Raw genomic sequence first — 26749 nt, 5'->3', positions numbered from 1 at the left:
ATTCATTGCCCAGTAGGTAGTGCCTCCAATGCTTTAAAGCTTGGACCACTGCATAAAATTCCTTGTCGTATGAGGAATATTTCTGCCGGCTTTCATTCAGTTTTTCACTGAAAAATGCCACTGGTCTGTCGCCCTGACTGAGCACAGCACCAATAGCTGTTCCACTTGCGTCACACCGAACTTGAAAAAGTTTATTGAAATTGGGCAGCCTCAAGATTGACCTCTCCGTGATCTTCCGCTTTAAAAGCTGAAAACTGTCTTCTGCCCTCTTGGTCCAACAAAAAGGCTGACTGGCCTTTTTTATGGTCTCTAACATTGGTGCGCAGATTTCACTGAAATTTCTAATAAACTTCCGATAAAAACTTGCCAATCCGTGGAAACTACGTACCTCAAATAAGCTCTTCGGTGACGACCAATTTATAATTGCTGCAATCTTCTCGGGGTCCATTTTCAATTCATTTTCTACAACTACAAACCCCAAATAGACCAGCTCCTTCTGCAGGAAAGTGCATTTCTTTAAGTTTATCAACAGTTTGTTCTGCTGTAATTTCTCTAACACTTTTCGAACATGTTGAAGATGCTCTCTTTTTGTTCTGCTGAAAATTAAAATGTCATCAAGGTAAACTATCATGAACTTGCCAATAAATTCCTTTAGAATCTCATTCATTAGTCTCATAAAGGTACTAGGAGGGTTGCTCAATCCAAATGGCATGACCAGCCATTCGTACAACCCTTCATTAGTTTTGAAAGCTGTTTTCCACTCATCTCCTTCCCTAATTCTCATCTGATGATAACCACTCTTCAGGTCAATCTTTGTAAAATAAGCTGCTCCACTAAGACAGTCCATCATGTCGTCCATCATGGGTAAGGGAAATCTATATCGAATCGTAATTTTATTAATGGCCCACGAATCTGTACACATTCGCCATTCTCCACCCTTCTTAGGTGCAAGTACTGTTGGTACTAAACAAGGGCTCAAACTTTCTCTGATCAGTCCCTTATCCAACATCTCCTGCACTTGTTTACGAATTTCTTCATTGTCTTTCGGACTCATCCTATACGCTGCCTTGTTTGGCAAGCTTACTTCCGGTATAAAGTCAATGTGATGGCTAATACTCCTCTTGGGAGGCAACTTATCTGGTAAATCATCAACCACAATGTCTTGAAACTCTTTCAACAACTCCTGAATTTCTACAGGCAGTTCTGCTTTTTCTGTGTTCAGCAGCATCGGTCTTGTCCTTCTTACAATTGCGTAATTAACCTCATTTTCCTCAATCTGCTTCACAAACTGTTTCCCTCCAATTAACAATGTTTTTGTTCCACTTGGTTCTGCTGCATCCTCTTCCTTGATGGGTACAAGCGTATGTTTGATCCCATCTTTCACAAATTTATAACAATTTGTCTTTCCATCGTGTGTCACCCTCCGGTCATACTGCCACGGTCTCCCAAGCAGTATATGGCACACGTCCATTGGCATAATATCGCAGACCACCGTGTCGTGATATTTGCCAATGTGAAATTCTACCTCGCACTGTTCATCAACTAATAACTGGTGGCCTTTCTGTAGCCACGACACCTTGTAAGGCGTGGGGTGTTTAAGCCGCTTCAAGCCCAGCTTCTCCACCATTTCGGTGGCAACCAAATTGTCTGTACTTCTGCTGTCTATAATCAATTTACAACACTTCCCCTGTGATTTGCAAACTGTTCGAAACAACACTTTTCGTTGGGTCTGTCCAGCCATCTCTTTGGCTAGTTTCAACAACACCTTGTTCAAAATTAGAGCTTCCCCCGTTTCTGCCACGTTTTCTATCTCCCGGGGTTGTGCTTCAGCTTCCTCAGGCTACGCAACAAATGCTCCCCTCTGGCCAACGTGTTCAGCTTCCGGGCATTCGAAGGATCTGTGCCCCCACTTGTGGCACCTGTAGCACTGGACATTAGCCCCTCTCCTGCGACCATTTCCTCTTCCGCGCTGATATGGCCGACCTCCTCTGGTGCTTTCTCCCTTCTCTGTTGTCCCTGAAGCTCTGGAACTGCTACCTTCTTCGTTGTTTGTGGCAGCTCTCCCTCTGCCATAGGACTGTCCTCGTCCTCTGCCATTCCCTCTCCCTCTCCTGTTGTTCTACTTCCTGTTGATTTTCTCCTCAGCCTTTACAGCACTCTGAAAGGCTTCTTCAATATTTCGGGGAGAGAGAATACTGATCTCATCCAATATTTCCAATCTCAAGCCATTTACATACCTTGTTGTTTTCTCTGGAGTATCGTCCATATAACCAGCACGTAAATTTACACGGTAAAACTCTTCCGTATACTCCTTTACAGTCATACCCTTCTGCCTTAAATTTTGCACTCGTCGGTAAAGCTCAACCTGGTAGTCCTTCGGTAAAAATCTGCCCTTCAGTTTTGCCACCATCCGTGGCCACCTTCTTATTGGCAACTTGTTCATTCGTCTCCTGTCCGCTTGGACACTATCCCACCATAAGGCGGCGTGCCCTTTTAGTTTAGTTGCAGCAAATCTAACTCTTTTATCCTCACTGATCTCCTCATTTTCAAAATACTTATCTAATTCGCTTATCCAATCCAACAAGACATCTGCGGACAGACTGCCATCATAGTTAGGGATCTCTGGTTTGGGTTTGCTGCTGGCTAACAGGACTGATCGCAACAGCCTTAACTCTGGGGCTTCTTCCTCTGACCCATCTGTAACAGTTGCTACCTCATCTTCACTGTCATCCCCAAGTTCTCAGTCTCTTCGCCTACCTCCCTCTACTGCTTCCAAGCGAGCTGTAAGGATTCTCAACTATTCTCTCAATCCTTCGTCTGCTACTCTGCGTGCACCTCTCCCACGTCCTCATCTTTGTACTTCCATCGTCCTCTACTCTCCTCAAAATGCTGCTCTGATACCACTTGATGGGGCCAGCCCACGTGGTCCCGCCGTTCGAAAACTGATGTGTAATGCACTTACGATCTGGATAGTAATGTAATTGATTTGGTAATAAATGTTGTTTGATTTTCAATCTCCTTGGGTTACGGCATGGGTACCTTGATGGTCTGCTGGGCGGACAACTGTCCCTCCTCGGGATTTTGGAAACCTGCCTCGGTTTGGGTTTTACTTCGTTCGCGCTCCTTTGGTGGTCATTGTTACGCTGGTCTTTAGCTCTACGAGCTCCTGGCGATTCTTTGTAACTACTGTAATTTTTATGGTGAAATGTATGAACTCTGCCTGCCCAGTCGATGGTGTGGTGTGCGTTTGGTTGCGGTCATGGTCTCTGTTGTTCCAAATCTTGGCCTGTGTGCTATCGATTGTTTGGTGAAGCACTGGTAAGGTTTGAACTACAGTTCCATTTGCATGTGTTTTCACTGTCGTTGTAGTGTATCTTCGGCTTTGGTATTCGCCTCTGTGTATTTTGGTCATTGCCTGCTCGTATCTCACAAGGGTTTATATCTATTCGAGAGCTGTAAGGTTAATGAGGACATCCACTTCAGCGCGGGTTCATCAGCTTCCAATTTCGACAGGTCATGTGGCATGCTCTGCTCATCCCTCTGCCAACTTAATCGGTAAGCTTCCGTTCCTTGCTAGATTTTATTTCTGCTACTTGTTTTGAGACTAATGGCCTGGCTCCTCTCTGAGCAGGGGCTTGTCCGGGTGTGGAATTTACAGCTACGGCTCGCCTATCAGGTAATGGCCCTTATTAAACTTCCTCAATAGCTTCTTCCCAATTCTTCGTTCTTGTTTTCGTTTGCTGTGGTTGGTGACTGACCCTTCCTCCGTTTGCCCTTATGCAGGTGGAGCTGTTCGTTGGTCCGAACACTTGGACTCCCGGCCGCCCTGGACAGTATACGGGTAGATTCGCCTTGTTGTTTTAACTGTGCTTGTTTGGGTTCTTATATGGTCTGCTTGGTTTTCGTTGGCTCTGTGCCACTATCTGCTGTTGGTTTCTTAGGTGCTAGGTTTTGTGGTAACCTCAGGAGATGGGCTCAAACTCTTTATTGAGGGCTTTTGTTTGCAACCGTGTCAGTTCCCATGTCTACAAACTCGGTTGGTTTTGTAGTTATTTTGAACAGAGAATGTGAATGCTGATACAGACTTTTAATGACTATGTTCTATCCTGTGAATTTTATATGGAAATAAATCTGGAACTGCTCGTATGGTTTTGTTTGCATACTTGCTAAATGTGTATACGCCTGAACGCTATGTCCGCGCGACTTGTGCTGGTCGTTGTGGCTCTTCGTTTGATTATTGGGCTTCTGTTCTGGTTCGGCGTCTGTAGTGAAACTTTTAACAATGTTTTTATACCTTAAAGGAAAACAAAAGAACGCATAGCATTGAATTTTTTTTACAATATTTGAGGACACTCGTGGAATTGTATGTGCACTAAAATAATGAATGTATTTCCTTCTGCCAATTCCCTTCTTCACTGGCCAACCCCTATTGGGCTTATTTTCCCTCCTTTTGTATCACTGTTCTCGAACAGTTGGATAACTGCTGTTAGTTGTTTTTGTTATCAGTTACAATAGTTATTTCGTATTTGAAACTTATCCTTAACTAGCATGTTTTCCTTTGCTTGTACTTACAATAATAATATAACTATTCGGTAACGAATGATTCTAACCAATTACTACTGTTCCTAATTAGAGCTCATTACATTATTCTTGGAATTTTAACAGAAAAGTAAAATAAAAACAATAAATAATAATAAAGACAGACACGCTATCCGTTCAATGAGCCGTGTTCTCTGTCCTTCTCAGAAACCACATCAACCTTCTTTCCGTCTTCGCCTTGTTAACCAGATGCTCCTGCATCAACTATGGAGATCACTTTCTTTATGAAAACACTTATAACATAGAGTTAGGAAAGATGCGAAGTGCATTACTCATGGTTGTGTTTAGGGACCACGTGTTGGCATTAGCTATGAGATAGAGGAATGACTTAGGAAAGAAATATTAGAACGGCTATAGATGACTAACAATAAGAATTTGAGGAAACTTTTCATCCTCCACATCTATATACATTTTATCATGGACATTAGGAAGAGTAAGAACATGCATAGGAAACAACAATAAAGTATTAACTAAAGAACCCATAAATACATAGTGTTAAACAAATAAACACAGAAAATTCCTAACTTTCAAGTAATAGAAAATCATGGGAATTTTAGCTTGTTCAATAACGTTAGAGAGAGTCTCATTTGCTTAACAATCACAATAAAGAAACCGAAACCAGTCATTCATACATGGTCACTAGGAACTAGAAATATATAAAAATATAGAAAAATAAGTCCAACAAAACTTAGAGAGGACCTATATCAAAATAGAAAAACAAAGAACCATGTATATAATTGTTCATAATTTGCATATAACACCTACGAAGGCCCCGTACATGCACTTCAAAATAACTATTCATCACTATTTAATAAATTACAGAGTAGGCATCAAAGTTAAAAATTATAGTGCCATTAGTATAAAAGGTTGGCTATAATCCACCAGCTATATGCAAGATGAAGAGAAACAAGGTGTGGGGTATTTCTGTGAAGAAAGAGATGGATTGCACCTGGTCACAATGGATATCAATAAGAAAATCAAGCACAGGTATAGGTAGATAACATCAAGAAATACATATTCATAACATGCCTAGCATCGAGGTCCCTGCAAGATGAAGATATAACTCACCTAGCAAAAGACAAAAGGAAAACCAATTAATGAAATGAAACACAAACCCTGTGAGTAGTCACACGAACCATAAAGTAATGGAATTTTGGGGTACCTATGAACAACACCAAAAGGGAGACGAAGTAAGAAACAATTCCAACAATTAGAAATAATAACCTACATTGGATAGACAATTTCCAAAGCAAATATCTAGAACATGGCAATTCAGTACCTATTGAGATAAGGAGGTTCTTCTTGGGGCTGGTGGGAGGCACAAAGAAAGCAAGGAAATAAGAAGAAGGTCAGTGTAAACCCTTGCACCAAAAAGAAATAAATTAACTTAATAAATCCTTAGGGTTTTAGAAAAGGAAGCAAAACCATTACCTGTTGACACCTTATGACAGAGCCCTACCTTAAGTCGAGAAGCCTGTGAACTGACCATAAGGGGGGTGTCTTGAATCAACACACCAGTCAAATCACTGCCATGGCTGATTACATGATTTCAAAAGTCTTTTTTATGTAACAAGAAAATTAGAAAAGTATTGTTACACAAGAACCAATACTAATAAAATTTGGTTGCCATACAAGAACCAACCAAAGAAATATGTTGTAATCAAATTTTTTCAAAAGAACACTTTGCAAAAGGAACAAAGTTATCAAAATATTATGCAAAGTAGAAAGAAGAATCAATGTCCGCCAAATTTCATATCAAAGGAAGATAATTCAAAAGATCAAATCATGATCAATGCAATAGTCCGCATGAGGACATGCAATAACTTCAGTTGGGGGGTATGTTGGGGCTCCAAAACGTCTTCACAATGTCATACACTTTCACCTTAATTCCCACTTTATTGCCTCATTTCAACACCTTGTCATTACATTAGCCTCCATTTTCATTACCATATGGGTTCATATTTTATTTTCCAAAGTTATTAGTTTCAAGTTTTAAACTGAATTTATGATTAAAAGTTGGAAGAAAGAGATGCATTTACTTATACGTAAAGGTGGAATGAGTTTGGTGACATGTGTAGGTGATTTAGAATCTTCCAAGACACTCTTATGTGGCCTCCAAGGTTCAATTTAGAATTCTCTTCAAGGTTGGAAGGAAGGCTGGAATAGGAGTAAAACATATCTCATCGAGAAAAATCATGGATATGTGTCTAATTGGTTGATACTTTTATGGATTTAAGGAGAGAATGGTGGATCACCATTAATGAGGTAGTTGTTTAATTTTTGTATAAATAGGAGATCATTCTCCTTTCACCAGGGGGGAAAAAGGAGGAATAATTTGTAATGTGAAACTTGTAATATTGGAGAGGCTTGGAATCATGGAAGGAGATGTAAAATAAGGATGTAATAAGACAAGTTAATAGTAAGTTTGTAGCATAGATTTTGAATTTATAATTGTAGATCCATTTTTATGTAATTTGTGAATTTATCATGTTCCTTTCATTTTCAATAGAGTCTAATTTTCCATTTTGCAAGTTTGTTTTACCATAGCATTTTAATTCATGCAAATACGTGCTTTCAATTCTCACAAAATGATTTTTAGTTTCGGAAGTATGTGGTGTGATATATTTATCTCTAGAATAGATTTATTTTTATGTCAATTGTCATTTTTCATTTAGTAGATTAATATTTCTCTTTTGAAATTGGAAACCGATCTCTAGCACATATGGTGCATGTGTGCCTCGCAAGTCCACGGATGCTCAGATTCATAATTTATGTTAAGGAATTTAAGCAATTAAATTACCTCTGCAAGGTGTTTATATCTCTTCTAGCCATATTTAATGCAAAATTATTAGCCATTGAGGAGTTGCACAATCTCAGCACATTGACATTGGATTGGCTACATGGAATAATAATAGGATATGAAATATGAACTTCAAAAGGAAATTATACATCAAAGGAGGCTTCCTTCAGATATGAAAAAAAGAAACATAAGATCTAGAATATTGGAGTTGTGAATTTGATAAAGAAGAGGAAAATTTCATTAGAATACTGAAAAGAGGATCCAAGCAGAACAAAGGTAAGTTATCTTTCAAATGTTTTAATTATGGAAAAGTAGGCCATTATGCATTTAAATGCCCATATAAGGAAGAAATGAATGACTATGGCCATAAATAGATGAATAAATAAGGGAAGGAAAGAAGGAAAATAAGTTTAAGAAGATGAGCTTCTATACACCAGAAGACAATAGTTCCTCGAAAGATGAAGATGAAGAGTCCTCTAATGAAGAAAGAATGAAAGTAAAAACAAAGGGATTTATTCTCATGGATATAGAAACTCTAGATAAGGTTCAAAATGAGGATGATGATGAAGAAGAAGATAGAGTAGACCTGGAAGGTGAATTGATCATTGCCCTACAAAAATTTCAAAGGCTTACGAAAAATAATAAGAAGCTAAAGGAGATGCTAGTTAAATTTGAGAAAGACATGTCTAAAAAATTCATCATTTCTTCCTTTGAAGGTTAAGATGGAAGAATCAAAAGAGATTAGAGGCACCTTGTCACAATAGTTGAATACGAATGGAAAGGAATGTGAAAATATCGAAGAAGAAATAGTCCTCCTTAGAAACAAAATTAGAAAAGGAAAAGACTTAGTTGAACCAAAACATGAATTTTGTTAAAGGATGTAAGAAGTTATATGAGATTATGAGTATTCAAATATCCCCTCTCATCAAAATTGGAATCGGTTGTTAAGGAGAATCAATCACGAAGAAAGATAAATACAAGGAATGAATCAACTATGTTGAAGTAGTTAAAGGATCTAACAACACTACAACCAATGGAAATTAGTAGAGCAAGAGAAAGTTCATAACAACCATTTGAATAATGACACTGATCAAGTGAACAATAGACAACAATAAAGAAAATAAAATTACAACAATGCTACACAATAAAGAAAAGATAAGGATAATAATGCTACTCCTTTGAGTGTCATGTCTTTTGATATTTTGAATTTTCATGAAATTTTAGTTTGATTTCTCTGTTAATGTAATCTCATATTACATTTGATTTCATTTGGGTTGCATATTTTTTGTGAAATTCCCTTTACTTACACTTGATGTTGAAAAGTGTGCAACAAGAAATGCCTGTTGAGAATGCAACAAGATGATGGAGCTTAGTGAAAAGAGTCGCCTTCACTAAGTGGGCCCGCAGGCAAATTATGGCGCAAGTTCTATTTTTGATCCCAACAGGGATGATCACAGTGTGGGTGACCACAGTGTGGGTGACCATAGTATGAGTGATCACAGTGTGAGTGATCACAGTGTGGGTGACCACAGTGTGAGTGATCACAGTGTGAGTGATCAAAGTCTATTTTTAGATTGGCTGTCAAAAATAGAAACATCAAATATTATTGTCTCATAATAATATTTGGACTATAAACTTGATCTTATTCTCTTGGAGCACTTGAGGATGAGCTATAGATGTGGCACATGCAGATCCCAGAGGGAAATACGTGGTTACCTATGGGATGACTAATATTTGCATGCAGGACTTCAGTTAGAACTCAAGTGAGTTGAGTTTAGTGGACTGGAGGTGCAGTTGATGGAGTTGTGTTCAGTTTAACTTTGTTAAACTAGTTGTATTTAGTCTAACTGATCAATAGACTAGAGATGAGTTGGGTGAATTAGTTATTAATTAATTCACAAGTTATTAACTCATAATGCAACTATAGAATACATCAGTTAACTAAGTTGCATGTCAATGCATGTTCAGTTCAGCAAGGACAGGTGTTAGAGGATCAGATTGCTATCAGTTGTGACTATAGTTGTGCATGATGATTTGCACAATCAGAGGGATTGAGTATGCCAATGAATTGGCCAATATCAAGAATTGTAGCCTATGCTCACGTCCAACAGAGTGTGAGTGATTATTTGCAGGTCAAATACGGGTTTGGTAAGCCATTCTCATCATTTCTTGAGCAGGTATTGAGCTGTGGAGGCAGGCAAGCACTGGAATAGATTTGGAGATTAGATCTGAGTTGTATTGTGTGTAACAGGTGGAGCTGGTAATGGATTGCTTGTGAAAAGAATTTTACTTTGTAATGTTACATGATTCAATCAATATAATATACAAATAGTGTGGGGTTTTTAGCGAGATGCTTTCCCCGAGATACATACTGTGTTAATGAGTGTGATTGATGCTTCTATGTACGCCTGTGAATGTTTCTGCTTTTGTAAATTGATTATCAACGTAGAGGAGGTTATGTATTATGCATGTTCCGCTTATAAGTGTATAATCAGGATAATCTCTGTGAATATGTGTCATATTATTCAAAATTTCTACATGGTATCGGAGCTAGATAATTGTAGAAAAAGTTTCTACATGGTATCGGAGCTAGATAATTGTAGAAAAAGTTTCTACATGGTATCGGCTGCTTGATTTGTAGAAGAGATTTTTACAGGATATCAAGCGAGGATTGATCATCAGATCTATTATTCATAAAGTGTTTACATTTTATTTCTTCAGGCAGAGTCTGTAATCGGGCGAGGTAGCCTCTGGATTCATCCTTCTTTTGGAAGGTGAGATATCTGGTAAAATCCTATACAGTCGATCTCTGTATGAGAAATACTTTGTTCTCACGAATTTTAGATCAAAAGTGGTTGAGTTTTTCTGCTGGTGGAATTCGAATATAATTCCAAAGCAAGAGCGAAACTCAGAAACATTCAGTGTGAGAATGGAGACAGTATTCCCAGGTATCTCACGAAGTTCACCCAATGCTGGGATGAGCTTGGAAGTGTGGGGGTGACTGTCGGATGAGGATGGTGAGTCTAGGACTCCTTGACCTTCCTAAGAGTTGGCTTAGCTACCAGGACTCGATGAATGGAAGGGAGAAACTGCCAAGATGAGAGAGACTTTGGTCGGATCTTGTGCAGGAGGAGATTAGACGGAGCACCAGAGACAGTTCTTCATCCATGCAAGATGAGGAGAACTGTGCATTAGCGAGTAAGGCAAAGAAGGGGAAGGAGAAGGTTTCTCTTTCCGAATCCATTTCTTCTAGTGATGGGAAGAAGGTTGACAAGTCAAAGGTGAGATGCTTTCGTTGTCATGAGACTGGTTCACGGGTCAGGAACCTGTATGCTATTGAGGTTCAAGATGCATGCAAAGCCTTGAGCAGTGAGGCAACTGATGGAGACTTGGTGGTTGAGAGGGAGCGTATATTACCTCTCAACATGCAGAGCCAGAAGAAGTCTCAGACGATTGTGGAGGAGCCACAATTGGTGCAGCAGCTTCAGGAGGTTGTGGAGGAGCCACAACAAGGCAAGCTGAGAGGAGATCGAGTAGAGACATCTACTCATCCAAAGACCTCCAGTAGGGGGAAATTTCAAGCCAGGTGGGCTAAGGGACCGCATGCAGCCATACCTCTAGGTAGGAGGTGGGGTGATGTGGATTGATTGTCCCAAGGAGGAGGGGCAGGATCTTTGAGGTACCCAACCTCTTGGATGAGACCTTGCTACGGGAGCCCCAGATGTGTAGTAGAAAGAACTGACTGATTGGGTAGAGACAGATGCGGATGGAGCAGCATAAAGAGCGACAGTGCAGGGAATCCCAGGTTAGCGCATAGCTAGCAGGCTACAGCAATGCGAGAGGCACAAGTGTTTTTCATAGTGCTAGGTGACACAGAGAGGTGTGCAATCGTGGAAGATGCATGGAGATGTTGCAGTAGCGTAGATGTCAGAGAGGGAGCACTTGTCAGCAGCAGGTAGAGCTTCAACATCAGAGGATGTTTCTAGCCCAACAGGGAGGTCAGTTGGGAGGTGCAGTGCGGATGCAATGCTGGGAGATAGAACCAGCAGCAGCACAGATCCAATCAGAGATCAAAGTGACAGAGCCTAGAGTAGTCAGATATTGAAGAGCACAGAGATGCAGAGTTTTCAGTCGATAGAGGCAATAGCAGTCAGAGACTTTGATGACAGAGCAAGTGGACCAGCCAAATGTGTTGCATGGAGAACATTCCGGAGTTTCAGGATCGGGTTTGAGAGGAAGCCTTTCTTGTTGAGAGGGAGTGTTGAAAAGTGTGCAACAAGAAATGCTTGTTGAGAATGCAACAAGATGATGGAGCTTAGTGAAAAGATTCGCCTTCACTAAGTGGGCCCGCAGGCAAATTATGGCGCAAGTTCTATTTTTGATCCCAACAGGGATGATCACAGTGTGGGTGACGGTGTGACCAAAGTGTGAGTGATCAAAGTCTATTTTTAGACTGGCTGTCAAAAATAGAAACGTCAAATATTATTGTCTCATAATAATATTTGGACTATAAACTTGATCTTATTCTCTTGGAGCACTTGAGGATGAGCTACAGATGTGGCACATGCAGATCCCAGAGGGAAATACGTGGTTACCTATGGGATGACTAATATTTGCATGCAGGACTTCAGTTAGAACTCAAGTGAGTTGAGTTTAGTGGACTGGAGGTGCAGTTGATGGAGTTGTGTTCAGTTTAACTTTGTTAAACTAGCTGTATTTAGTCTAACTGATCAATAGACTAGAGATGAGTTGGGTGAATTAGTTATTAATTAATTCACAAGTTATTAACCCATAATGCAACTATAGAATACATCAGTTAACTCAGTTGCATGTCAGTGCATGTTTAGTTCAGCAGGGACAGGTGTTAGAGGATCAGATTGCTATCAGTTGTGACTATAGTTGTGCATGATGATTTGCACAATCAGAGGGATTGAGTATGCCAATGAATTGGCCAATATCAAGAATTGTAGCCTGTGATCACATCCAACAAAGTGTGAGTGATTATTTGCAGGTCAAATACGAGTTTGGTAAGCCATTCTCGTCAGTCCTTGAGCAGGTATTGAGCTGTGGAGGCAGGAAAGCAGTGGAATAGATTTGGAGATCAGATCTGAGCTGTATTGTGTGTAATAGGTGGAGATGGTACTGGATTGCTTGTGATAAGCATTGTACTTTGTAATGTTACATGATTCAATCAATATAATATACAGATAGTGTGGGGTTTTTAGCGAGATGCTTTCCCCGGGATACATACTGTGTTAATGAGCGTGATTGATGCTTCTATGTACGCCTGTGAATGTTTCTGCTTCTGTAAATTGATTATCAACGTAGAGGAGGTTATGTATTATGCATGTTCCGCTTATAAGTGTATAATCAAGATAATCTCTGTGAATATGTGTCATATTATTCAAAATTTCTACATGGTATCGGAGCTAGATAATTGTAGAAAAAGTTTCTACATGGTATCAGAGCTAGATAATTGTTTCTACACTTGATTGGTTCTTTCATTGCATTAGCAAAAGAAGGTATTGTCATGCATAAGTGGTCTTGTTATATTGTTCTTTCCCTAGTATGGAATAATCTTGTGTTTGTTTTGAAGAATTATCTTGCATTGATTATGTTTGCATGGTCTTTTCCATAGATTACAATTGCATGATTTTGAATTAAATTGTGCATAGTTTACATTACATGGTTCAAAATATTTTCAGATTTGTGTTGAAGGTGTGTTTTCTAAATCATTTTGTGTGTTTCGTGAAATGAAACTTCATGAAGATAGGATATTTGTATTTTTTCAAAAGTGAATGAAATTTCCTCCTCATAAATAAGATTTCATTGAATTAAAGAAGTGATAGTTCCATATTTGCTACATTAGTTTGAGGTTGAAACCATTATACCATTTGATCATCATATATTTCAAGTCAACTTTAATGAAAAATGAAACAATAAAATCAATAAATATTTACCAAGGAATTAATTAATCACATCATATTCAGTGTATCTAGGTTAGAATACATCTTTCGATGTCTATGAGCATAGGACCTACCATTAATTGTTTGTGTTAGATTTTGCGGGTAGTCAGTATTCCATATACGTAAGTATATTAGATCGTTCTCCATGTACCCTCGGGTATTTAGAATGGTGCTCCATGTATCAAAAGTATATCAAAATGATTCCTATCTTATAGGACACACTTGAAAACATTAATACGGACTGAGCTTCCATGTACTCTCAAGTATACTGGAAGACCCCCTTTAGGTTGCATACCATCCATAGGTGACTAAGTCATCCTCCTTGTTGTTTATGATATACCGAACATATCATTTAGAGAGATCACCTACATTTATTGGAAACGATGTTCCATAGTGCACAACAAATTGGTAATGTTTTATACCTACTATCCCATTTTTACTACTTTTGTTTATTTTGATTGATACCAATTGTAAAATTAACCACCATTTATTGTTAAAACCTTTAACTAAAATTCACTTTTCAGTAGACATACAAGAATCTAATGGAAACAATTCCAAAATTTACCAACCAAGGAACCCATATTAATTGGGATCCTAGTATTTTTCTTTACATTAGAAATATTGGGCCTTCCTACATGGCTACATTATCACTTCCTTGATTCATGATAGGTTTACTAGTATGGTTGTTTTCAACCTCGTTGGTTTCAAATACCTAAGTTATTTCACCTCAACCGGATACTTATCCTCAACCTCAACCATATATTTTACCTCATGTTAATCCTTTACCTTTTCCGACTGTCATTTCCTCTTCCATTTCTTCTTATACACTTGGTGAAAGTTTTGATAATAGTAATCAGTTGGCTAAGAAGAAGAAGAAATGGAAGAAGAAGAAGAAGCAAGATAAAAAGGGAGTAAATCAACCAACCATGGTTTTGACAATTATAATGTTGAGAAACCCTCCAACATGCATCGTAATCCGAAATACCCTTGAAATATTTGTAAGGGTGACCAATTCCTTATCAATTTTCCTCATACTCTTAATTTCATGGAAGTATGGTCTGAAAATTGTTATCAACTTACCATTGATTCATCAAGTAGTGATTCTAAGGTTCCAGCGGAAAATAGTAAAGTTATATTTCCATGTAGGTTAAGTAAAGGGAGTCATGAAACTCACCTTTACCCTAATATGGGTGAAGCCTCTAAATTGTTTCAAAACCTTACTATTTCTCAGCAACAAATTGCAATTGGTTACTGTAATATTTCCTTCAACTGACCGCTAGTTGACGAAGTGATTGATCCCATTTCAAGTTTTGCCAATCCCACTCTTCCCATGAAGATTGAAACCCATACCACTCAAGTTGATCAACCATTGGTTGATGAAGTGGTCGACTCGATTCCACATTTAGTCAGTCCCACTCTCCCTTTAGAGAGTGAAATTCATACTTCTTAGGTTCTTCTTGTTACTTCACATTTTACCACACAAGGGGGCATTTCAATTGTTTCCACGGAACCCCCTCCAAGTTCTAAGATTATTTATTTTTATTGGAGTAGACTAATAGAGCCTCATCTCCCTTCTTTTTCCCCTTTCCAAATCATTGTGAAGGCATATGATAAAAATGTACGTCGTACAAATGTAGATGAAGCTACTTCTATTAGTATTTTATCCTCAACCATGTGGCAATGGGTTCCCTTAACTTGTATCTGTTACAAAAAATATTTTGGGTTTAAATAGAAAAATCAACAAACATGTAGGGATCCTTCCTAAGTTACCCATTACTCTGGAAGAAAAAAATATCTGTATTGATCTTATGGTAGTCCAAGGACCCTTAGATTTCAATTTTCACCTTGGGTGAGACTATGTCTATGCCATGAAAGTTGTCGTCCACATGATTTCATGTAATGTCTTTCCCTCAAAATGGAAACATTATGACTACTGAATAAATTTCATTCATTAGTCTTGATTCAACTACCAACCATCTAACATCCATGAGTGTTCCTTATATGGAAGTGGTATCTACCCCACCATGGGTTAATTATGTGGCAACTAGTCCCATGCATTCACTTACCTATAGAAATGAGCCTCTCATTGTATTATTATCTTATTTTGACTTAGATCCAATAGGTTACATGGTGAAACCTTCAATGGACATTTGAACCTAATTTTGTTATCCCTATTGAGTAACTTAACATGCATTCCTTCTAGAGAACTATTCTTCTTTTTGATGAAGAACTCTTGGAAGCCATGATTGAGTTGTGTACCTTGGCATGTATTCCCTCTAGAGAAATGTCCTCTTTGAATCCATGACAAGGCCTTATGAGCATAGTTTGTTTTCTTGTGTAAAGCTAGTTAGAAAAAGAAACAAGGTGCCATGAACATAGTTCATTTTCTTGTGTCAACTTTGTAAAAATTGAAAAAAAGTTCCATGAGCATAGTTCATTTTCTTGTGTCAAATTAAAAATTGAAACAAGGTGCATTGGGGATAGTTACTTTTCTTGTGTTAAACTCATTAAAAAATGAAACAAAGGTGCTATGTGCATAGTTCCCTATTGTGTCAAGCTCGTTAAAAAATAAAGTAGTTCCCATTGGCAGAGTTCATTTTCTTGTGTCAATCTCATTAAAAAATGAAACAAGGTTCCTTGAGGATAGTTCTTTTATTATGTCAAGCTTGTTAAAAAATGAAACAACCCCCTTCCAATTTGAGTAGATCTCGTAAATGAACCTTCGTTCCATCCACCTATTAGTAACTAGTAGTCTACTTAGGTGAATGGAATGAAGCTTGGTGGCATGTACCAATAATTATGTTAGGGGCATGAAAACCACTCTCAAGCATAGTTTTCCCATGTTTTGACCTTGTGTGAAAATGAAACCACTCTCAAGCATAGTTTTCGTATGTTTCAATCTTGTGTAAAAGTGAAACCATTCTCAAGAATATTTTTCCCATGTTTTGAGCTTGTGTAAAAATGAAACCACTCTCAAGCATACCTTTCCTCTGTTTCAATCTTGCACAAAAAAGAAACCACTCATACTTTGTCCCTCCTGATTTCCACTTTTTTATTAGCCTATTTCTACCAAATGAGCCTTGGTTTCTCATTCCATCTTCACCATCTACTTTGCCAATCATTCACTTTCACTGTGTTTTTTTCCCTTTCCTGAGGAACTAATGTGATGAGTGGTCTTATGAGCTATCCTATTGACTTTTATGTGTTTTGAGCAATTCCATCTTGACCAGAACTAGTTGCTACCCTTTATACCACTCGTTCCTTTAGGAGGAGTCCTATTTAAGATCTTTTTAGACTCCACAAACTTGAAAAGATTGTAGAGCACTTGTCTTTTTGAACTCGTTAAAAGAAATGAAAAAAGTCTTCCTAGTATAAGTTTAACACTTTTCAAGACTGGATAGACTAATTACAAAAATGGCATACTTTAGTTGATCATGGCTAAAAGAGTTTTCTCCTACATTAGCTTACCCTTTTCTATGCTTGACACGCTAAATTTATGGAAAAGGACATTTTGAAGTTTACTTGAGTTTTTCACTTGATTCCCTAAACATGAAAAACATCGAGGTTTACCTTCTTTGGGCTCGTTAAAGCTTTATGTTCAAAGAATTGCACGAGTTTTCTCTTGTGTATTTTCAAACCATTTAAATATGAAAATGACATTGAGTTACCCCTTCAATAGACTTGTAAAATGTAATCAATGTAGCACTCACCAATCATGATGATAAAAAACCACTCCATCCTAGTGTTTGTTAAAATACTCTGCCAGACTCGTCCAAAGGATGAGCTTACCAGAAAAGCATATGCTATCCTCTTCAAGCTTGCATAAAAATAAAGAGGTACTTGCCAGTAATGGTGGGGGAAAATGGGAAAGAAACATTTATTTTTGTATAGTGAAAAGGAAGTCTGTCATTCTTGAACATGACACTACGTCACTTTTTGTGTTTGGGTTGGGAAATCAATTTGCCTCTTAGTTGATCATACCTCATTGAAAGTCGTCAAACTAATTTTTGGTCTTATTTTTTAGTCAAATGTTGCCAAGTCAAAATGTCGTATCATTGATATGTTCAACAGAAGTCGAACATCAATCAAAATTACCTTGAAAATCATAGCCTTCAATGGCACCAACCATCCCTAAGTCAATATTGAATCACTCCAAATTTGTTTTTCAAAACGTGACATGAGTTTTGTGTCATAGGCCCTCTTGCAATGAATCGCTTCATATCAATTTCAGGTCATCATGTAGGATGTTTATATAGAAATCTCCTTTAGTAACTTGGATCCAACATTCCTCAATAGAAGGTTTCTCTCTTTCAGCAACAAGTTCTCATCATTGACCTTAGATCAAATGATTCTATGTTTTCCAACTTCAATACATCTAAATAGACTTCATAGATTGTACTCGAGTACCTTGAGAACCATTGTGATTCTTCGTGGTTTCTCTCGTACCTGTTTTGACATCATTGACGAATAATTAGGTGGTTTCTACCATGTTCGACTTCGAGACATTCACTCACAGGGTTCGATTTGTATTATGGATTGATAGAGATGAAGACCAAGAAACTGGATCTAGTTTCATCCATCGAGGCTATATGGATTTTTTTAAATTTTCATGATTGTAAATAAGATTTGTATTTGATGGTTGCATCCATACTTTGTCTATTATTGACATGGATCTTCGTACATTTCCATACATGTTCTTTAAGATAGTTTTACTCTGAGTAGGAGAATGGCTACCTCAGTGATGATTATATGAAGATATTGTATTTTAATCCTTAATTTTTTGTTTCAGTTCTCCAACTAATTGGTCTATAATCCACACTTTTTCATGATAAAGTGCTTTAGTCCTCAAACACCTTTTTTGAATTTGCACTTTAGTGGGCAATCTGTTACATGTCATCTTCTCACCATTAGGAAAATTATCGCTAATACGGAACTCACATTATCCAATGAAGTGTTCCAAATTAATCCCCTACAATGTTGGAAGCAAAACAATAAAAAAGGTAATAAGAATCTTGAGTATATTGCTTAAAAACTCATTTTCAATCATTGTCACACTTTTCCTAATTACTACATGTGCAAGCATAATTATGATCATTATGGCCCATGCAATCATGCCCCTTGTTCTCCATTAAAAGGTGTGATAACCTCTTAATGTAAGTAAAAATAAAAAGAAATTTTTAGAAGCCTTTTTTGGGGAATATTTCCCAACTAGAGGGCCTCGAACCTCTACCTACTTGGGCCTCATCCCTTGGTTCATGGAGCAAACTACCTCTCTTTGTGGAACTCTAATCCCTTTCTTTATAGATCTCATCATTTGAGAATAGGATCTCAAACCTCCTCCTCTTGTCCTATAAAGGTGAAACTTTTGAATGTAAACATTAGCTGTCAAATTGAGGTTGGAAGCTTGTCACTTAAGGGATGATTGGAGACTATTGGAAGGAGGTTCACAACATCAAGGCTAAGGTTGTATTTCTCCTTTTCATTAAGTTATAATACATAAGAGTGATTCTTTCTCACTATATTGTTCAATGTAATTGATGTATTGTGTATTTACTTCCATCTTTCCATTGATAATGATATTAGTTACTAGTCTCCTTGATCACTAGTATGGGTTTTATTGAGTCATTTATTTATCATACTTCTTTGATCCTTTGTTGTTATTGTGTTTGCAAGTTTGGATTCTAAGTATTGAGACGTTGCATCAAACTATAGCAAGGATCTTCATTAAGCATTTCATTTTAAAGGTATGGATTTCATCTTCAAGTACTCTTGCTTATGATTCAATAGAAATAAACCTCGTGAAATATTTACTAGTTTGTTTGATTGTTACTAGATTTAGTCATTCGGAGATCCGTGGTTAAGAAACTTGTTATATTGTAATTTTATTATAAGTATTAAGTTTTTATGTGGCTATTAATTAAATTTAAATATAGTTATGGAACTTTAACAATCAATTTGTTTGTTGATCACTATTAGTCTAGCAATGGCCAATGCAAATTATAATGTTTCACTTTGAAAAATAAATATTTATTTTTCAATATTATCAAAAAAAAATTCAAACATTTGATTGGACCATAAAGGTCTTATTCGAGTCTTTCCACATACTTTACGCCATAATTTATGGATATGGTGGCAATATACAATACTGACAAGAGTAACTTCCCACCATTATTATGTTTTATTTAGCACTTATGGAGTAAAACTATAAATGTGTAGACATACTAGTGTTTCTAATAGTGTTTCCACCATTATTATGTTTTATTTATCACTTATGGAGTAAAACTATAAATGTGTAGACATACTAGTGTTTTCTAATCGTTAGTTGGAAGTGCAGCCCTACAAAACAAAATTACAATATAACAAATTGAATTTTTTTCTTTTTATTACTTTTAACATTTGTTATTAATTGAGCCAAGATTCAACTACAACAACTCCCCATATTTAGCTCTATAAACAAGGGTGAGGCTACTGCAAATGATTCCAAAGCCGGAATTCGTGATGAGACTTACATTTATTTTGCTTGTATCCTCCTAACCTTTTATTAATTTTCAATCTAATGGGCATATAAATATTAAATCCTAAACATTTACCTTACCAATTTAACTGTTGATACACTATATTCACTTAAAAATAAAGTTATAATCTTCTATTCATTTAATAATAAAGTTGATTTTGATAAATTCTTTCGGATTAATCACATCATGAGTTTTTGGTCGACCTTTCAAACCATCTAATGTGGTTCATCATCACCTTTGTCTTCATAATGAACCGGATTAGATGGTTCGAAACATCCACCAAAAACTCCTGATGTGATTAATCCGAAAGAATTTATCAAAATCTGTATGGATCATAAAAATCTAAAGTCAAGAAATAAAATTGTTATCTTCTTTCATAGAATTTATTTAAAATAAATTTATATATTCTTTGTTATTTTAAGTGAACATAAATTCTATAGCAATGATAAGTATCTCTTAATTTAAATTGATATTTATTTAAATGATTAAGAAATAAATACACGGAAAATTAATTAACACTTTCTTATATTATTTTATATTTATAAATGATTAAATATACTCTTCATATTATACACAAATTTCAATTAAAAATAAAAATAAAAATAAAAGTAATCGAAGCTTAACGCTTCATAGGACAATGAAACGACAAATATTCAAACGATCATCTTGGAATGTTCTGTACGTTATCATGCCAGGCAGGGTTGACCACCGTTGTTCTAAGGAAGAAAATCGAGCCAACCCACGTTCTGCGAGTTCCTAAAACCTTGTGGAACCTGTAATTTAATTTTATCATGGTTTTTCTTGCTGAGTGACGTGTCACGGTTCCCACGAGGAATTAATTCTTCCTAAATTCTTCATATAATCTAGGCTGTAAAGTTTTGTTACAAAACATTGGAATGAGTGAATGGATCCCTATAAGACAACTCGCTCAATAAAAAAAAGGCTGAATCTCACTCCTTTCGATAACAGCCGTCCGAGATCGTCCGCTCCATCTCCACTTCACTCCAAATTATATCTCAATTCTGCCATCGAGCCCTCTGTCTCCAGGCCTTGCTTTCCTTGCTGACAGTAAGCGAGAAAGGAAAAACAAAATATGGGCAATTGTGTGTGCTGCATACCTGTGGGCATGAAGGAGGAGGAGGAAACCATCGAGCTCGTTAGCGCAGGCGGCACTGTCCGAATAATTGAGAAGCCTCTCACCGCCGGCGAAATAATGCAGGAATTCCCTCACCATTTAGTCTGCCACTCCCAGTCCTTGTACATCGGGAAGAAGACACCCGCGCTTTCTCCAGATGAGCACTTGGAGGTGGGAAACATGTATTTCCTTCTGCCACAACAATTTTTCCAGTCTAAGTTAACGCTCGTATTACTGGCTTCCTTAATATCGCCTGCATTGTCCCTAAAACATCCAACTACTCCCGCTGCTCGCATGTCAGCTTCTCTTCGCTGTATCGAACGCGCGTCTGCTGTGTGCCAACCATTTGAGTTAGAGAAGAGCGACGCGGGCGGAGGCCTTGGGATCAGAGTGTCGGAGGAGTTTATTACAAAGCTTTTGGAAGATGGGACGCCTAGCGTTGATAAACGCACGGATGCAGTGGGCAGCGATTCCGCAGATGTGAAGCCTAGACTGTGCAATACTCTGCAATTGCAGAGAGATTATGAGCGGTTGGTCACGCCCAGAAGCAAACGGTGGAGACCTAAGCTTGAGAGTATAAAGGAAAAAGAGGAGGAGGGCAATTACCAGAAGCTGATCTTGAAGATTAAGGAATTATGTCAAACATATCCTGAGTCATTGCGTTGGCGAGTTGGCGTGCTATAATGATGATGATATTTGAACACGACACGGGAGGCGGCTACTTCATACCTTTGTGGTCCATACTTCATGATGGCACCTACTTCATACCTTTGTGGTCCATAACAAAGGTCAACTTGTGAGAGGCATAATGTGTAATAACGGCTTCCCTATATTGGAAATATTAGTATTTTTTATTGTCTGCTAAAATGAAACTATAATGACATAAAAGTCATGAAGGATGATAACATAGTTTTGTATATAAAAGTTTTATAAATAAATAAGTAATAAATTGGAAACACTTGGAAATGAACACTTGCAGATGAGACTATATACATGATAACCTTTCCATGATCTAAGTTCTGGAAAAACTTAATGGATGAAAGAGAAAGACTCATTACATGCTTAGTTGGAGATAAATACTAAGATGGGATTTGTATAAAGCATCACTGAGGATAAGAGAGAGCTTTTGGATTGGAAAAATCCCATGTGGAAAAGGCATAAAATGCCTATTGGAAGGATCAACAGGTTGTTGATATCTTGGCAAAGGAAATCTCTGCTTGGGGGTGTGCTTGGAGGTGAACTTAGGGGAAGCAGTTCTAGAGTTGGGAGGAGAACAATGTTCTATTTTCAAGTGAATCCTATCGGAATATTTTTGGTTAGATTGTGATGCTTTGCTTTAACATTTAAGGTTGGTACATATTACTTTGTATTGTGAATCTAGACTTGAGATGGCATGTAGGATAGGATGTAGTAACATAATGGGTAATTTTAATCTGATTTGTACTAAAAGAAGAAAATAAAAGGTTTGGAATTACTTGCAATTCTAAATGAAGAAGATATCGTTGTAACTTTAATGATAGGATATTTTTAATGTTATGAGTACTCTAGATTTATAGAACAAAACATCGAGGTATTATTATAATAGGCTATGTTTTACTGCTAATGATTCGAGATCTTAGAGTAACACTCTTTTATTATGAGAGATGATATAAATTCATTTAGTAGATTAGGTGCTAAAAGCTTAAGAAATAGAAGACTAACTTAAGTAAATATATGACATAGGGAACGGATATACATCTATAATAAAATTATTGGTAAACTAAGCTTTATCAACATAAAATAAAATATCACAAGCTATTTCTCTACAACAGATCTCCATAGAGAGAATTACACCTATGTAATAGAGTATATCCAGGCCGCTAAACAATAGTAGAAACTCTGCATTTGTTTATAGACAAAGAATATTTTATGTTCACTGTGATCACATTTGAAATAGAAAAGAGAAATACATATGTAGCAAGCATATACATCTGTAGCAAACAAATATGTGAAATCTTAAACTGTGGATTTTGACTATGGAGATCACTTTATTTAGGACAACGCTTATAACATAGAGGTAGGAAAGGTGTGAAGTGCCTTACTCATGGTTGTGTTTAGGGACCACGTGTTGGCATTAGCTATGAGATAGAGGAACGACTTAGGAAAGAAATATTAGAATGGCTATAGATCACTAACAATAAGAATTTGAGGAACTTTTCATCCTCCACATCTATATATATTCTATCATGGACATTAGGAAGAGTAAGAACATGCATAGGAAACAACAATAACGTATTAACTAAAGAACCCATAAATACTTAGTGTTAAACAAATAAACACAGAAAATTCCTAACTTTCAAGTAATAGAAAATCATGGCAATTTTAGCTTGTTCAATAACGTTAGACAGAGTCTCATTTCCTTAACAATTGCAATAAAGAAACCGAAACTAGTCATTCATACATGGTCACTAGGAACTAGAAATATAGAAAAATATAGAAAAATAAGTCCAACAAAACTTAGAGAGGACCTATATCAAAATAGATAGAGTAACATACAAGTCCCCTATCACTGGAAAACTAGAGATGGAAAACGAGAGATGGAGATGTTATGCATTGTAAAATGACAAAAACATACGAAAACAAAGAACCATGTATATAATTGTTCATAAATTTCATATAACACCTACGAAGGGCCTGTACATGCACTTGAAAATAAATGTTCATCACTATTTAATAAATTACAGAGTAGGCATCAAAGTTAAAAATTACAGTGCCACTAGTATAAAAGGTTGGCTATAATCCACCAGTTATATGCAAGATGAACAGAAACAAGGTGTGGGGTATTTCTGCCAAGAAAGAGATGGATTGCACCCGGTCACAAGGGATATCAATAAGAAAATCAAGCACAGGTATAGGTAGATAACATCAAGAAATACATATTCATAACATTCCTAGCATCGAGGTCCCCACAAGATGAAGATATAACTCACCTAGTGAAAGACAAAAAGAAAACCAATTAATGAAATGAAACACAAACCCTGTGAGTAGTCGCACAAACCATAAAGTAATGGAATTTTGGGGTACCTGTGAACAACACCAAAAGGGAGATGAAGTAAGAAACAATTCCAATAGTTAGAAATAATAACCTGCATTGGATAGACAATTTCCAAAGCAAATATCTAGAACATGGAAATTCAGTACCTATTGAGATAAGGAGGTTGTTCTTCGGGCTGGTGGCAGGCACAAACAAAACAAGGAAATAAGAAGAAGGTCAGTGTAAACCCTTGCACCAAAAAGAAATAAATTATCTTAATAAATCCTTAGGGTTTTAGAAAAGGAAGCAAAACTATTACCTATTGACACCTTATGACAGAGCCCTATCTTAAGTCGAGAAGCCTGTGAACTGACCATAAGGGGGGTGTCATGAATCAACACACCAGTTGAATCACTGCCATGGCTGATTAAATGATTTCAAAAGTCTTTTTTATGCAACAGGAAAATGAGAAAAGTATTGTTTCACAAGAACCAATACTAATAAAATTTGGTTGCCATACAAGAACCAACCAAAGAAATATGTTGTAATCAAATGTTTTTCAAAAGAACACTTTGCAAAAGGAACAAAGTTATCAAAATATTATGCAAAGTAGAAAGAAGAATCAATGTCCACCAAATTTCATAGCAAAGCAAGATAATTCAAAAGATCAAATCATGATCAATGCAATAGTTTGCATGAGGACATGCAATAACTTCAGTTGGGGGCTATGTTGGGCCTCCAAAATGTCTTCACAATGTCATACACTTTCACCATAATTCCCACTTTATTGCGTCATTTCATCACCTTGTCATTACATTAACCTCCATTTTCATTACCATATGGTTTCATATTTTTGTTTTCCAAAGTTATTAGTTTCAAGTTTTAAATTGAATTTATGATTAAAAGTTAGAAGAAAAACATGCATTTAGTTATACGTAAAGGTGGAATGAGTTTGGTGACATGTGTAGGTGATTTAGAATCTTCCAAGACACTCTTATGTGGCCTCCAAGGTCCAATTTAGAATTCTCTTCAAGGTTGGAAGGAAGGCTGGAATAGGAGTAAAACATATCTCATGGAGAAAAATCATGGATATGTGTCTAATTGGTTGATACTTTTATGGATTTAAGGAGAGAATGGTGGATCACCATTAATGAGGTAGTTGTTTAATTTTTGTATAAATAGGAGAACATTCTCCTTTCACCAGGGAAAAAGGAGGAATAATTTGTAATGTGAAACTTGTAATATTGGAGAGGTTTGGAATCATGGAAGGAGATGTAAAATAAGGATGTAATAAGACAAGTTAATGGTAAGTTTGTAGCATAGATTTTGAATTTATAATTGTAGATCCTTTTTTATGTAATTTGTGAATTTATCATGTTCCTTTCATTTTCAATCGAGTCTACTTTTCCATTTTGAAAGTTTGTTTTACCATAACATTTTAATTCATGCAAATATGTGCTTTCATTTCTCACAAAATGATTTTTAGTTTTGGAAGTATGTGGTGTGATATATTTCTCTCTAGAATAGATTTATTTTTATGTCAATTGTCATTTTTCATTTAGTAGATTAATATTTCTCTTTCAAAATTGGAAACCGATCTCTAGCACATATGGTGCACATGTGCCTCGCATGTCCACAGATGCCCGGATTGATAATTTATGTTAAGGAATTTAAGCAATTAAATTACCTCTACAAGGTGTTTATATCTCTTCTAGCCATATTTAATGCAAAATTATTAGCCATTGAGGAGTTGCACAATCTCAGCACATTGACATTGGATTGGCTACATGGAATAAAAATAGGATATGAAATGTGAACTTCAAAAGGAAAGTATACATCAAAGGAGGCTTCCTTCAGATATGACAAAAAGAAAAATAAGATCTAGAATATTGGAGCTATGAATTTGATAAAGAAGAAGAAAAGTTCATTAGAATATTAAAAAGAGGATCCAAGCAGAACAAAGGTAAGTTATCTTTCAAATGTTTTAATTATGGAAAAGTAGGTCATTATGCATTTAAATGCCCATATAAGGAAGAAATGAATGACTATGGCCATAAAGAGATGAATAAATATGGGAAGGAGATAAGGAAAATAAGTTTAAGAAGATGAGCTTCTATACACCAGAAGACAATAGTTCCTCAAAGATGAAGATGAAGAGTCCTCTGATGAAGAAAGAATGAAAGTAAAAACAAAGGGATTTATTCTCATAGATATAGAAACTCTAGATAAGGGTCAAAATGAGGATGATGATGATGATGAAGATGGAGTAGACCTGGAAGGTGAATTGATCATTTCCCTAGAAAGATTTCAAAGGCTTAAGAAAAATAATAAGAAGCAAAAGGAGATGCTAGTTAAATTTGAGAAATACATGTCTAAAAAATTCATCATTTCTTCCTTTGAAGGTTAAGCTGGAAGAATCAAAAGAGATTAAAGACACCTTGTCACAATAGTTGAATAAGAATGGAAAGGAATGTGAAAATATCGAAGAAGAAATAGTCCTCCTTAGAAAAAAAAGTAGAAAAGGAAAAGACTTAGTTGAACCAAAACATGAATTTTATTAAAGGATCTAAGAAGTTATACGAGATTATGAGTATTCAAATATCCCCTCTCATCAAAATTGGAATCGGTTGTTAAGGAGAATCAATCACCAAGAAACCTAAATACAAGGAATGAGTCAACTATGTTGAAGTACTTAAAGGATCTAACAACACTATAACCAAT

The 26749-nt window shown here is 36.6% G+C and overlaps 1 protein-coding gene across 1 annotated transcript; it reads left to right on the top strand.

Moving 5' to 3' along the window:
- The first annotated feature begins 20973 nt into the window (after nucleotides 1–20973).
- Nucleotides 20974–21699, top strand: LOC149199714 (uncharacterized). Its single transcript, XM_089400665.1, has one exon. It carries the CDS (start codon nucleotides 20974–20976, stop codon nucleotides 21697–21699), a length of 726 nt encoding a protein of 241 aa, XP_089256791.1.
- The last annotated feature ends 5050 nt before the right edge of the window (nucleotides 21700–26749 follow it).

This window comes from Pinus tabuliformis, chromosome 2_1, assembly GCF_031772625.1.
Source record: "Pinus tabuliformis cultivar Carrire ecotype Pingquan chromosome 2_1, CPIR1, whole genome shotgun sequence".
Classification (NCBI taxonomy): domain Eukaryota; kingdom Viridiplantae; phylum Streptophyta; class Pinopsida; order Pinales; family Pinaceae; genus Pinus; species Pinus tabuliformis.
Note: the sequence above shows the minus strand (reverse complement) of the source record. Positions and strands in the feature narration are given on the sequence as shown.

Coding starts and splice junctions, on each gene's coding strand:
- LOC149199714 (XM_089400665.1), top strand. CDS start 20,974: ATGGGCAATTGTGTGTGCTGCATACCTGTGGGCATGAAGGAGGAGGAG.